At 42.4% G+C, this 12,760-nt stretch overlaps 1 protein-coding gene across 2 annotated transcripts in view; it reads right to left on the bottom strand.

Moving 5' to 3' along the window:
- Positions 1 to 375: 375 nt before the first annotated feature.
- LOC147062484 (uncharacterized) overlaps positions 376 to 12,760 on the bottom strand; it is a 32,254-nt gene continuing 19,869 nt past the window's right edge. The window contains exons 2-9 of one of the 2 annotated variants that reach the window (XM_085927146.1): positions 10,915 to 11,124; positions 10,011 to 10,065; positions 9,831 to 9,921; positions 9,351 to 9,745; positions 8,828 to 8,980; positions 8,398 to 8,556; positions 6,295 to 6,435; positions 376 to 3,891 (exon numbers count right to left, since the gene is read on the bottom strand). In XM_085927146.1, the coding sequence (XP_085783272.1) occupies positions 3,403 to 3,891; positions 6,295 to 6,435; positions 8,398 to 8,556; positions 8,828 to 8,980; positions 9,351 to 9,745; positions 9,831 to 9,921; positions 10,011 to 10,065; positions 10,915 to 11,045 (1,614 nt within the window). In that variant the 5' untranslated portion in view covers positions 11,046 to 11,124 and the 3' untranslated portion in view covers positions 376 to 3,402. The remainder of the gene's footprint in view (positions 3,892 to 6,294; positions 6,436 to 8,397; positions 8,557 to 8,827; positions 8,981 to 9,350; positions 9,746 to 9,830; positions 9,922 to 10,010; positions 10,066 to 10,914; positions 11,125 to 12,760) is intronic. The other variant, XM_085927155.1, reaches the window with a different exon arrangement.

Below are 12,760 nucleotides of genomic sequence, written 5' to 3'. Positions count from 1 at the left end.
GTATTGCATTCAGAAATTATTGTAGGTTATATGCTATTATTATAGTATATTATAATTTAATATGATTATTAAGAAACCCAAATCTGTTTCAAAGCAAAATCTTATGTTTGTTGTTTTGATGCAGCCCGAGTAAAATGATGTAAAAGCCATATAAAATGTAAGTTATTTCATTTGTCAGCTTGCAATGCTAGTTTTTAATAACTGCAGATAACATTAAGGCTGTGTGCTTTGCTTGAGCTTTGTTAATAGCTAACAATTGCGAGTAGGATCATTGCAATATACATTGTACCCTACCTGGTACAAAGGAGGGGACTGTCTGAGCAAAAGACAAAAACTTCATAATGTGCCACTTTATTAGAAAAGTAAAAACTCACTTTAATATTTTATGAAGATTAATATAAAACATTACAATCTTTTGCATATCTGCACTGCCATAATATAATTTGTGTGTGAAATATATATATATATATATATATATATATATATATATATATATATATATATACATACATATATATATATATATATATATATATATATATATATATATATATATATATATATATATACATACATACACACACACACACACACACATATGCATATCTAATTACACACACGTGTCTGGGGGTATTTGTTTCCAACTAAACCCTGTGCTTTGAGAGGATGCAGTATTGGCTACGGTTGTTATGGCCCATAACTATATCCAAAGACAATTAAAAGTCATCATCTGTATGTGCATGGAAAGCAGGAAACAATTTACACCCACAAATGACAATATGTCTGTGCTAACCAGCTGACCCCCACACCCCTTCCCAACACATATAATGCAAACTATACATTGTGACAACATCAGAACAGCAGCAGAGTATTGGAGTATTTTACACATTTACATATCCATAGTGTATTTGTGCAGCGAACATCTGTCTCCATCAGCGTACAACAATGTCCAACCATATAGATCATATCAGTGCTTTTGTATCAAGATAAAGAAAATGGGGCCTAAAGTGACAGCTCGGGGGGGAAGGATTAAAAGCGAGAAACAGCCAGCCAGCATTGTTGCTGAGAGGTTTCTCAGCTGTTTGCCATTTTTCATATCGGACAGTTGTTGGGGCAACGTTGCAATGTGGTCAGAACGGACCAAGCATGACATTCACGCTCTCAGAAGTGGACATCAACACCCCCAGCACAGCAAGACAGAGAAGTAAAGAAGCAGGGCAAAAGCGAGTTCTGTGTCCATGATCGGGAGTGAACACAGCTGAGGCAGGGAGTGTAGGCATGGGGCAAAAAGTGCTTCCTCCCCTTAACTGGAAACGCACATGGCTCAGTGTTGCAGTGTGCGCTCACTACGTGTACGACGTGTGTGTGAGGAGGAGGAGGAGGAGACTGTTGGGTCTGTGTCCATTCGTGGTGATCCACATCCAGCTTCATGCTTTTCGCTCCTTCTCCCTCCCCCACTTCTATCACTCCTTCTTTCTCCCCCCATTGCAGAATATAAACAGTGAGGCCTAAAATCCTTGTGGCTTCAATCAATCTTTTCTAGTTCCTCCCCTCCTCCTGGTCGCTGCTTTGGAGTCGGGGAAAAAACTCTGCTGTGCATTACATGGCAAAAAGTACAACAAAAGACTAACAAACATGAGATTAATAAAGTACCACAAGAATTGTTTTAGCTCCATATATTAATGCATGCACTTTTTGGATCAGGCAGAATAAATTGCACCAACACAGACCAGACTTGATTCATGGCAGTGGCGTGAGCTATTCATTGTCCAAAAAGGAGAGGAAAAAAAATGAACAGTGCAATAAAATACATTAGTGCATTTGCTTCTATGCACGTTTTCACATCGTAACACATATGCTACTGACCTTTGAAATATTTGCATGGTTCTCTCACAGTGAGATCAATCCGTTAGATCCCTCGTAACCTCAGGCCCATTTATTAAGGGTTTGTTTTGTCCTTCGTTCTTTTGTTAACGTTCCCCAAAGCTACATGAAAAAGATGTTGTTTACAATGAAGGATGCGGGGGCCGGAGAGCAGGCTGAGGAGAGGGCGAGGAGACTCCACGGTTGTTTTCTTTTGAGTTCAACATTTCGCTTACTATTCCAACCACTTTGAAAACCATCGAGAGCACAGCTTTTGACTCGGAGCCGGAGCGCAAACGGGAACATTGACAGCGTACGGGATGTGGACGGTGTTTTCCGCAGCTGTTGAGTGCAATAGTAAATTTGAAAGGAAAGAAAAAGTCACTTCTTTAAAGCCTTTGAGAAGAAATTCTTTTATACTAATACGTTAACGGTCTTGTATTGTGAAATCCGCCACCCGTATAACTCTTGCTCAACATTCTGGCAACGCTGGACCTGATCGCTTCACCCTGTAAAACGATGCCAAGCATGCATTCATGAATGTGTGTGTGTGTGTGTGTGTGTGTGTGTGTGTGTGTGTGTGTGTGTGTGTGTGTGTGTGTGTGTGTGTGTTAGAGAGAGAGCGAGAGAGCGAGAAAGAGAGAGAGAGTGAGAGAGAGAGAGAAGGGAAGGTTTGTCATCAAGCTATCTATAGATATTTGTCAAATTTGAATGTGAATTGTTTGCTGATGTCATAATCACCTTGAGGATCAAACACAGAGGCGTTACCGAGAGAGTAACTACCAATAAGTTTAAGCTTAAGGGAACATTGATGGTGGTTGGTGAAATGAATGCCTTCACTAGTCTTGGCTTTCATTTTAGTTTGCCATTGCTTTTACAAAACACCACAACTCTCCCTGCCTGGCAACAGGTCAGTATGCACAGGGAACCTGTTTCAGATGTTTGCTTAGGTTGAGCTGAGCTCCAAAAATCTCGGTGACATCCATCTGCTTATATTACATAAGTGCCCACAAAAGTTTGTGTGTGTATGTGTGTGTGTGCATTTGTAAGTGCGGCCTCCTTCACCTAATATAGCCAGCATTATTGCCACTGCTCTCTGTGGTTTGCACAAATCATGCATTTATGTTTTCTGTACATATATATTTATATTCAAATGTGCTCGAATTGTGAGTCACGCCACAAGTCAAATAAACACCGTTCGTACAAAAATAAAGATATTATGGAAAATGATGCCCATGAACATGAGTTAAGTCACTGATACAGTATGTTTGAAGATTAATATTCCAGTTGTCCTGTCCTTTGTTTCTTTTTTATGAAAAAACATTTTGGTCCTTTTAGGGTCGAAATTATAGAGCAATGAAGGAAAAGTCTGAACCTGGATTTAAACCCTGTTTGTACCTGATGTCAACACAAATTTGATCGTCATTTCGTTTGCCTGGCGTAGTCAGAGTATCTCAAAGTATGTACAGCAACCTTATGGCAAGTGAACAGGACTGTCTCTGTTACGAACCTTCTGGGCCGTATCTGCATGTCTGCCCGCTACAGGCCGGTGACATACATCTCCATTCCATCATTAAATGTGAAGATGGTGGTGGTGCTGGAGCTGTTGCCTCCTTTCACATCGCTGATGCTCTCATAGAAGTTATCTCCCCCGGGCAGGCCCCGAACAGGCAGGGGGTTGGACGCGGAGCCTTGAGGCGCAACCGATGGCGCCTGTTGCTTCTTCCTCTTAAGGGTGGCAATACCGCCAGCTGCGCTATTACTGGTGCTGGCCTGCTCACGTTTACGGTGGCTGTCAATGGTAGCGTACGCCGTGTCAGACTCTGCTGCCACACAGGCGGGCCAGGCCCTGTCACCTGTCGGCTCGTAACACGGCTCCTCCTGGGAACGCGCCTGGCCCTGGACCCCTCGACCCCGGCCCTTTCCTTTATCGCCGCCGAAGGAGCGTGGAAGGGTCTTTGCTCCGTTGCTTTCGATGGAAGTCTTTTTCTTCTGGGGTTTGCACACAATGGAGTAGGTGTCTGCAATCTGACAACAGAAAAAAAATGAGAGATGTGGATGCATATGGTGACGAATGAATGTCTTGAATTGAACGAATTTCGGTATTTCAGGCTAAAAGGTCCAATGTGCGAACATGGGCGAGAACGGCGAAAACTGTTAATTTGAGGTGTGAGCCTGATAGCGTGGGTGTTAAGAGTGGCACTGTGTTTGCGCTGTGCTGTAACCTGACCTATTTTGACAGGCTAGGATAAGACAGAGTAAACTGTGTTATCGCTTCGTCGAGGTCTAGCCGGGGAGTCTGCGTTCAGACTCTCAGTGGATAGACCTGTTAAAGTTTCACAAGTGCTTTGGCAACACAACAGCGAGCCGCGGTGTGAAAGCTCTGGAAGCCGGCCAAGCCGTTGATGTAAAAAACCTGCCCATGGTGTATAGCCATGGACTTTGCTCACATTTCATTTGCCTTGAACCAGGCGTTGTGATTGGACGTTTGTGTACATGTGTACTCTACATTCGAGTTGGAACAATTATGGAAAACCATTATTTTGATTGATATTAAAAAAACTGTTAAAATAAAAAACATAACTATTTATTCAAAAGTTTGATTTTAACTCAACTACATACATAAATAACTACCGTCTGTTCCTTTTCTGAGTGCCTTGGCCAGTGTGGTGCATTACGTTATGATAATTAGAGTAGAAGAATAAAGTTGCGATTGAGTTTATTAATCCACCTTATCCCCGAGGGCTCGGATGTAAAAACAATTATGGGCGCAGCTTTCTGTAATACAAAGGAAGTGAGCTATTTGTTATAATGGCTAACAAAAGTTGCTTTGATAATGCAGGATTTTGCAAACGCACACCGCGCCGTTGCACACATCAATTGTTTTTCTTTGATTAGAATGTTTTCATCATCGTGAAAGGCCAAAATTGAAATCCTGATTAAAATTCAATTCATTGCCCGGCCTTTGCTGTACCTGTGTCCGTGTCTACTGTAAGACAGCCACGAAGCCTGTGTGAGGTCGTGTGAGGAATTTGAATAATTTCTGCCACAGCATTTTTGTGTCAAAATACAATCAATATAAATAAACAGCATGATGCCTCTTTTTTTATATTAATTATTCAGTATTTTTTTTAACTGATGCTTGGGTCAATCATATCTCAAGGCAGCCCTCTATTGTTATCCCTCCCTCCCACCTTCTCTGAAATGACACACGCCCCATGCCCCGACAAATCTTTTTTGTGACCTTTTAGGATAAATAAAGCCCAAGGTGTCGGCTTTAAGCCTTTACACAAACTGTGCACCGTGCATGTTGGAGCAAACGCGTGTGCTGTTTGTGCACAGAGTTTGCAACATTGCGCAGCACAGGAAGGAAGTCACAAGACGGTGGGGATTTCAGAACTGGGCTGCAGCTGTTGAGGAAGCCTGCGCATTGTATGTTGTCTTCCCCCCCCCCTCAGCCCGCTTTCTTTTCTGTTATGTCTCCCCTGCAGAAGACACAAATTAGACAGGCTGCTACAAACTTCAAACTGGGGAACGTGGCAATGAACAAGTCAGAGAAATAAATCAAAACAGACAGCTAAATTGAGATAACACAACGTGGAGTCAAGGCCGGCCGCTCTGGAAACGGCAGTCGACGGGCGCTACGTGCTTGTGCAATTTTACAACTACTTTAACTCTCGACTTTAGACTTTTAGGCTTTTCGAGAGAGAAAAACACCCGAGGCCAACTACATTTGTTCAAACACACTCGAAGATCAGGTTAGTAGTCCCCTAGAAGCGGCATACGGGTAAGATATGACGACTCCCCAATTGCTTGTAGCTCTCAGCGTGCCGCACGAGCACAGTGAAAAAGAAAGAGTGGATTGCGAGCGGATTAATGGGGGAGGAGCTGTTGTATGTGGAAGCAGATGTGGTCGGGTATGTGACATTGAGACATGATTGGACAGTGGAGACTTCCTCCTCTCACCACCAGACATCTTCGCCATATATAATTAGAAAGAATAGGTTTGTTGGCAAGCCAGTCCCCCAGCCTAGGTTCGTCCCATTCAGGCTGGTGTTTGAGGGGGGAAAAAAACATTCAAGAAAAAAAAATCTCCATGGATGAGAAACAGAGATTAGCTTTTGCAAGCGAGTGATGCTTATGTTGGATCCATCTGGTGGGTTGTACGTTGGAGACTTAGCTTAGGGGGGGTGTCAGGGGATTGCGGCCAGGGTTCATGCAGGGAGGGGGGGGGGGGGGGGGGGGTTGGGCCTGCGTGATGCGTGTAACCTAACCTCTGGCTGCAAGCCGAGTATGACAGAAAGGTCCAAGGGCAGCCGTGTTATGACGGCATGCCCAATCAAAGGGGCGCCCCCATCTATAAACAGAGCAGCCACAAATCACAGATATTTCTGTGTGCACCTTCCCCTCCCACTACCAAAGATTCGCTACCTCCTTGGCAGTCGGGGGAGACGGGTGTCCCTGTCCGTTCTCAATGCGGTGCGGCGGCGGGGGCGGGTGCAAAGTGATGATGTCGTCATCCTCTGGTGGCTTCCAGATGTATTGCTCACCATTGCCCATAAACACCGGCTCCTGGCACACACATAAATCAAATGATGAACTCGGGTAACTATTGCAGTTTTATCTGTAAAGTAATCCAAATCAACATGAACAGCGCAGAAGCTCTTTTTGTTTTTGTTTTTTTTATTTCTTGTGAAATTAGACGAATATGGATGAAATTAAGGAACCCCTGCAAAAAGTTATTGAATTTCACTAGTTGAATAGATAACACTGTTATTGTCATGTTTTTTTTTTTTTTTAATTAGAACATGCTATATATTTGATCTTCATCAAAACAATTAAATATATATAAACACATATCTATAAATGTCATTATGATAGTGGCATTCTATTATTAAATACAATGTAAAGCATCAAGCAGTTTATGCATCATGATTAATTCATTGTGACTGTGCAGCTTCTTCTGCTGTGAGTGCATTGGCCAGGGAGGGCAAGAAAATAGTGCACATGGAGACGACACAACTAAGTTAAAGCGAGTTGCTGCAATAATATTAGTCGTTTTTCATACGGGATAAAGAAAATGTGCCTGTGAGTATGGTTATATGGTGTCTGTCTACATGTGTTGTTCCACCATTTGTGCTCAAATGTCCTTTGCCTGAAGGGCTGACGTCGCGCGCGATACCACTGTTATTCATCAGCACGTGTATGACGTTTTACACATTCTGTTTGCCTTAACCGAAGCAGACTTTCTTTTGTTTTATACAAGGTGTAATTGTCTTTATTCACAGTTTAGTTTCGAAACTCGGGGTGAATATAAGCCTTTTTTTCCCCCCATGAATTTTTCACTATTTGCTTTTGTGAAGTGAGTTCCTGCAGCGCTGGTTTTATGCCAAATCTTGTCTCTTAAATCAAAGCAAAAAAAAAAAAAAAGTTAGCCAATCAATGGCTCATATCTCAAGGCTCTAATGTTATTTAGAGCCTTCATTTGCAAAAAATCAAATATCACTCATCATCAATTTAATTTGCATGCATGCTGCTTCAGATGCAACTTGTTGATACTTGTTCAGTCAGCAACCTGTCCACAAATTACAACAATACTCTACTCCCACATTAGAATAGAGAGAGAAGAGCCCCTGAGGTGGCAAAAAGAAAGGCAGTAGAAAACAATTTGCCATACTATTGCAAAATATACTGGAAAAAAATAACCTCCTACACACGTATAGATATTTCATGCTCAAACACTATAATCCGCGCTGCAATGTACTTCAAACTTCACGACTGTTCTATAGCTGCAGGCAAATTGCACACAATTAGAAACCAATTACCAAGCGTGTAACATGCCTGCGTTATCAAAACTGTATGTAATTTCCAGTATGTAATTTAGGCCAGAATAAAATCGCTTCAAGATGTGAGCATTATTTATCGTGCAGATGTCTACCTGTTTGCCATTTCTGGGCAGACTTGCTGATAAACCCAACAGCGGTGCATTACACGTACACGCGCGTGTGTGCACAACACTAATATAAACAGGCAGCTTGGCAGCCCAAGCAAATTGTTACATAATGTATCTTTCCACTCTTTCCACGCCAGTAACGTGGTACTGTAGCAAAGAGGCAGAGGAGCCACATCTGCACTCCCAAATGCAAAATATTGCACACTCTCACTGGCTTACCAACTCACATCAAAATACTAGCTAACAATTCTTTTATTTACTGCAAAGCCCCCCAAAAGAGAGGAACATAGTTAGGAATAGCCACTTGCACTTATATATTTTTTCAATATATTTTTGAAGCACAATGCATATACGTATATATCTCACCATGTCCAATTAATATGTGCATACACACTGTACAATGTTTATACAGTTTATAGTCAGAGCTCCTAAAGTGCAGTACTATTTATCATCTCAAAGCAGCACTAAAAGTGCGTTTACTTTGTGGATAGTGCCCTCTAGTGGTTTGTCAACCGCCTCCCATTGGGTTTGTGCTACTGCTGCTGCACAGTGATTGCCCAACCACTTTGTTTATTAGTCACCTTTGGGAATGAATGCAGGTGAAACGGCTCCAGGGTTTTACGTGGAAACTCCTGACTGCGCTGTAGTTGCGGAGCAGCAGCCGAGGGCGAGTCGCTCACGCTCGATTGGTCTGACTGGCTGTCGGCGCCGTTATTTTCCTTCCTGTTTGTCTTGTCAACCTTGACGTCAGCAGTAAAAACATAATGCACAAAGCTCAAGAAAAACAACACAAAATATAAAGAGGTATTTTTGGACTTCTCATGTAGACCAAGGGAGTATTTTCAAAACTTTATAATACAGTGCAATACTTTAACAACATGCTCTGGTCTGCCTTATTCAAATATTTAACGAGACAAAAAAAAAAAAATCCCCCAATTTATTTAAACACAAGCCTCATTCATTTTTTACAATGTGCAACACACTTTCAGATCAGATCAAATTTTTTTTTACCTTTCGGAACTTGCGAATTGAAGCGTATTCGGCAGCAGTTGGTTCTTGGATAGCCAGGGAGTTGACTGAGGACAAGGGGGACCTGTTAACCCCGTTCGCCCCATTACTTTTCCCTGCCATTGTTCCGTTAATGATGCCATTCCCTTTGCCGCCCTGTAAAAAAAAGAGACAAATGCAAGCGCTTACAGTGAACCCCTGTTCATTGCTGAGGCTATGTTCCAGGAAAAGCTTCAATGCAGCAAAACTTAAAATAACATGTTTTGATCACTAAAAATGTCATTTGAACACCAGCACGACGTCACAAATTTGAAAAAGTAGTACTTCCACTACTATTATAAATGACTTCATCAATTAATTTGCACTCCAAGACCATCTAAATTGCAAAAATACCAGACAGGCAAATAAGGGTTAGGATAGTTGTATAAAATTGCTGCCAAATTATTTCAATGTTGACCCAACGGTGTCCTTCTGCTTCAATTGCGAAAATATGTTTGCAAACATGGAGTTGTGTGTATGTACATACGTTTCCATTGCCATTGCGGGCTCCATTGGCCTGGGCAGGGGGGCTTTGGCCGGCCCTGACTGAAGTCGGAATGTTAGTTGATGTTGGCGGTGTTGCCGTGGGTGCTTTGGGACCCGCTTCCCCTTCCCGGACACTGACAGTCTCGTACAGGCCGTCGTCCAAGCCGTGCGTCGGCGTGGGATTATTTCGCAGGGGCACCTCTGTGTAAGTGTGGTCTCTCGCCTCCCCGCCTCCCCCATCTCCTCCGATGTCCCCTTCTCCTCCTTGGCTGGATCCCTGGGGGCTGGTGGGGATCTGCGGAAGCTGGCGCCCCTGGGATGGCCTCAGGTCATTCTGGGAGCGCCGACTGTGGAGGAGCAGCAGGTCCATGCTGGCGGGGCGGCTCTTACTAACAGCTGAACAAGAGAGCGGTCGGAGGAGAAATTGGTGGTAAATCATCAAAACTCTTGCCGTCGTATGGATTGTAGATAGATCACTTACAGTTCCCGTTGCAGGGAAAGCGATTGATCTCATGCAGCCTGGTGTCCGATTTGCTCATGGAATTCAATTTTGGATGTCGAAGGGTACCCTGCTGTCAATGGTAAAATGAGCACATTTATTCAAAGCTGTTTATGTTTAAGTCATACAGGAAAAAAAGGGAGAAGTGAAAGTACGTCTGACCATATTTACTGATGTGCCTTTCTCTCCGGCTGAAGGGTGCTTGCTCTTACTTTTTCTGGAAAAGATCAACACGAGAATAAGTCAAAGGGAGTCGTATTGTTATGATGATGTTCTATTGTTTTCTATGACGCAAGCATTTATTGCCACCATTCATCACGCTTCCCTTTCCTTGTGTACTTTTCCTATTCTCATTCTAAAAGAGGGCGACAGTCGTTGTGAATCCTCGGAGGTGGTAGCTATAGGCAACTGTTGACATGGAGCTAGCAAGCCAAAAGATGGAGCACAAAAATAACAAAGCCCATGGTGCAGGTAGGAGGGTTTAACCCCGCCCCCTCATCTCAGTTCTTCCACATGAGTGTGAATCTCACTCTCTGAGCAGCTATTTTCTCCATCCAAGTATGACACCATATGGATAACACGCTATAAAACTTTCGCAAGACTTCTCTGCTGACCGAATGACATAAGAAGAACTTACTTACATATACAATTGATTAGATCTGATGATTTTTGTTTGTTTCACGGAATGAATGAGTTCTGCAGACCTTTCTCTTGGCTGTATCGCATATGGACGTGTATTTTGTCCAATCAGATTGAGGTCTTTGTTGCCGTGTTGATCTAATCTAACGTGGGCCTTTAAGATTTGCAGTGTTGACAATAATAGCAGTGTGTATTTAACCAGTTACATTTTAAATTTGTCTCTGTAAGTCCCTTGATGAGGTCAGGCATTTTCGGCTGCACAAAGAAAGTTGAGTCGAGCTGATTTAAGTTTCTATCATCAAAGACTTTAAATTTCCCATGCATGTGAAGAGTTGTTTGTGCCCCGCAATTGGCTGGCGACCAGTCTCGGTGCCAATTGGGGCAAGAAGAATGGATGGAGTTTAGCTTCCCGTGAGCGTCCGCTCACCTCTGGCAGCCCACACAGACGAGGACGATGAGGATGGTGACCACGAAGGCCGACGCTGCTGCGATGGCCCCCAGGAGCAGCAGGTTTTTGTAGGGAGGGTCCTCGAGATTTGTCCCTTCGCTGTCAGCCATGACACACGATCCCTCTCGCGCCCACTCACTTCCACTCTCAGCTCAAACTCCGCCACACAATCGCTCTGCTCAGGAAAACCTGCAGAGAGGAAAGGCGCAGCAAATGAAAGAAACGAGAGATAAGACCAAATACGGCAGAGAGCGAGAAATGCTTTGTGTGTGGTTGGCATGCCTCTGGCTTTCTGTCACTGTCTCTTTCTGACATTTCCGTTGCTATTTTTGACTCTCACAATTCTCAGAAAATAGAACACCTAACGAGGCAGCCAGAATGCACTCGCTGAAAAAACAGGTTTCAGCAACTCCTTTTTTTCCCCTTTGGTTAAACAAGAGCAAATGGTGTTGTAATGTTCGTTTAAGTCATCAGAGATTCTTCATGTATAGTTTAATAGTAAAAACTAACTGAGCTCACAGACTGTAGCGTCTCATTGGTGCATAGATCAGAACCGCTACTTTTTGATTTTAGAAAAGAATTCCTTCGATTGAAATTTGACACTGCTGTGGAACCTTGAACGCCGCCGGCCAAGAAATTTTAAGAAAACATTTTAGTCAGAGATGTACGAAAAAAAAAAGGGGATGACAGGATTCTGCTTTTTTTTCTCAGAATTCTGACTTTAAAATGAGAAGTTTTTTTTCTCAGAATTCTGACTTTAAAGTGAGAAGTTTTTTTCTCAGAATTCTGACTTTAAAGTGAGAATTCTCATGCATATTGTGCAAGCCTTTATTGTATTTGCCATACAAACAAAATATGAAAATATATTTTTTTTAAATCTGATGCTCTGAGGGGAAAAAGTAAAGACAGAAATCAGCATTAAAATACACTTGGGGACACACAAAGCCAAATCTGATTGAAAATTGCTCCAGTGTCATGTGAAAAGTTCATTTCTAAAAGAAATTCAGATCAGTAAACACATGCAGGCCTCTACTCCATACACATTGAAAAAAATAATTGAATGAACGCAAAATTTAAAGACAACAAACTGAACAATTGAACAAAATAGTTCAAATTTTATTGCTGTGAAAATTGTCTTTCTCACATTTCACAACAAAGAAATGAGTTGACAGAACTAAATGTCTCTAGCACCCCAATTTAAGTTAAAACAACTCAGCGCTCACAAACACTGTTGTCACAAATGCCATAGTTTCAACTTTAAAGTTGTTTCTGTTTAAATGATTGTTGTAGCCCCCTAAAATACAAGTTGGTCTTTTTTTTATCACTTCAATGTTGAACTTGCTACATTCCGAATGTTCTTTTTTGTCTGGAAAAAAAAAGGGCGTGTAATAGAAAGCAGCCTCGCTAGGCATAGCGCAGTCTGCCAAATTCCCAAACACGGCAAACCAGACTTGCTGCAGCACAAAAAATTTGCATCTGTTTTTACGTCGAGGGCACATGCACCTGTTTCTAAAAATAGAACCCTTTCTGTTCTAACAAAACAACATCACAAAATACATTCTTCCTGTTTCGACATGAGAAAGCTTCAATTTGAATCCAACAAATGCAACTGACAACTGTTGTGTTTGGCTGAACTAAATGGTATCGCCCATTGTGCTTTTCAAATGTGGGCAGTATCGTTTTTTTTCCTCGTAGATTCCCGTACATTCCTTTATGCACACAGACAATCGCAAAAATGTGGGGGGGTTATGTCTAACAATATGGAGTACAGACAACAAACCAAGGGGAGTAAACACAAAGAGGTTAAAGCTGTGTGAAAGATGCT

Source organism: Syngnathus leptorhynchus, chromosome 1, assembly GCF_054491065.1.
Source record: "Syngnathus leptorhynchus isolate UIUO chromosome 1, UIUO_Slep, whole genome shotgun sequence".
NCBI classification, from domain to species: domain Eukaryota; kingdom Metazoa; phylum Chordata; class Actinopteri; order Syngnathiformes; family Syngnathidae; genus Syngnathus; species Syngnathus leptorhynchus.
Note: the sequence above shows the minus strand (reverse complement) of the source record. Positions and strands in the feature narration are given on the sequence as shown.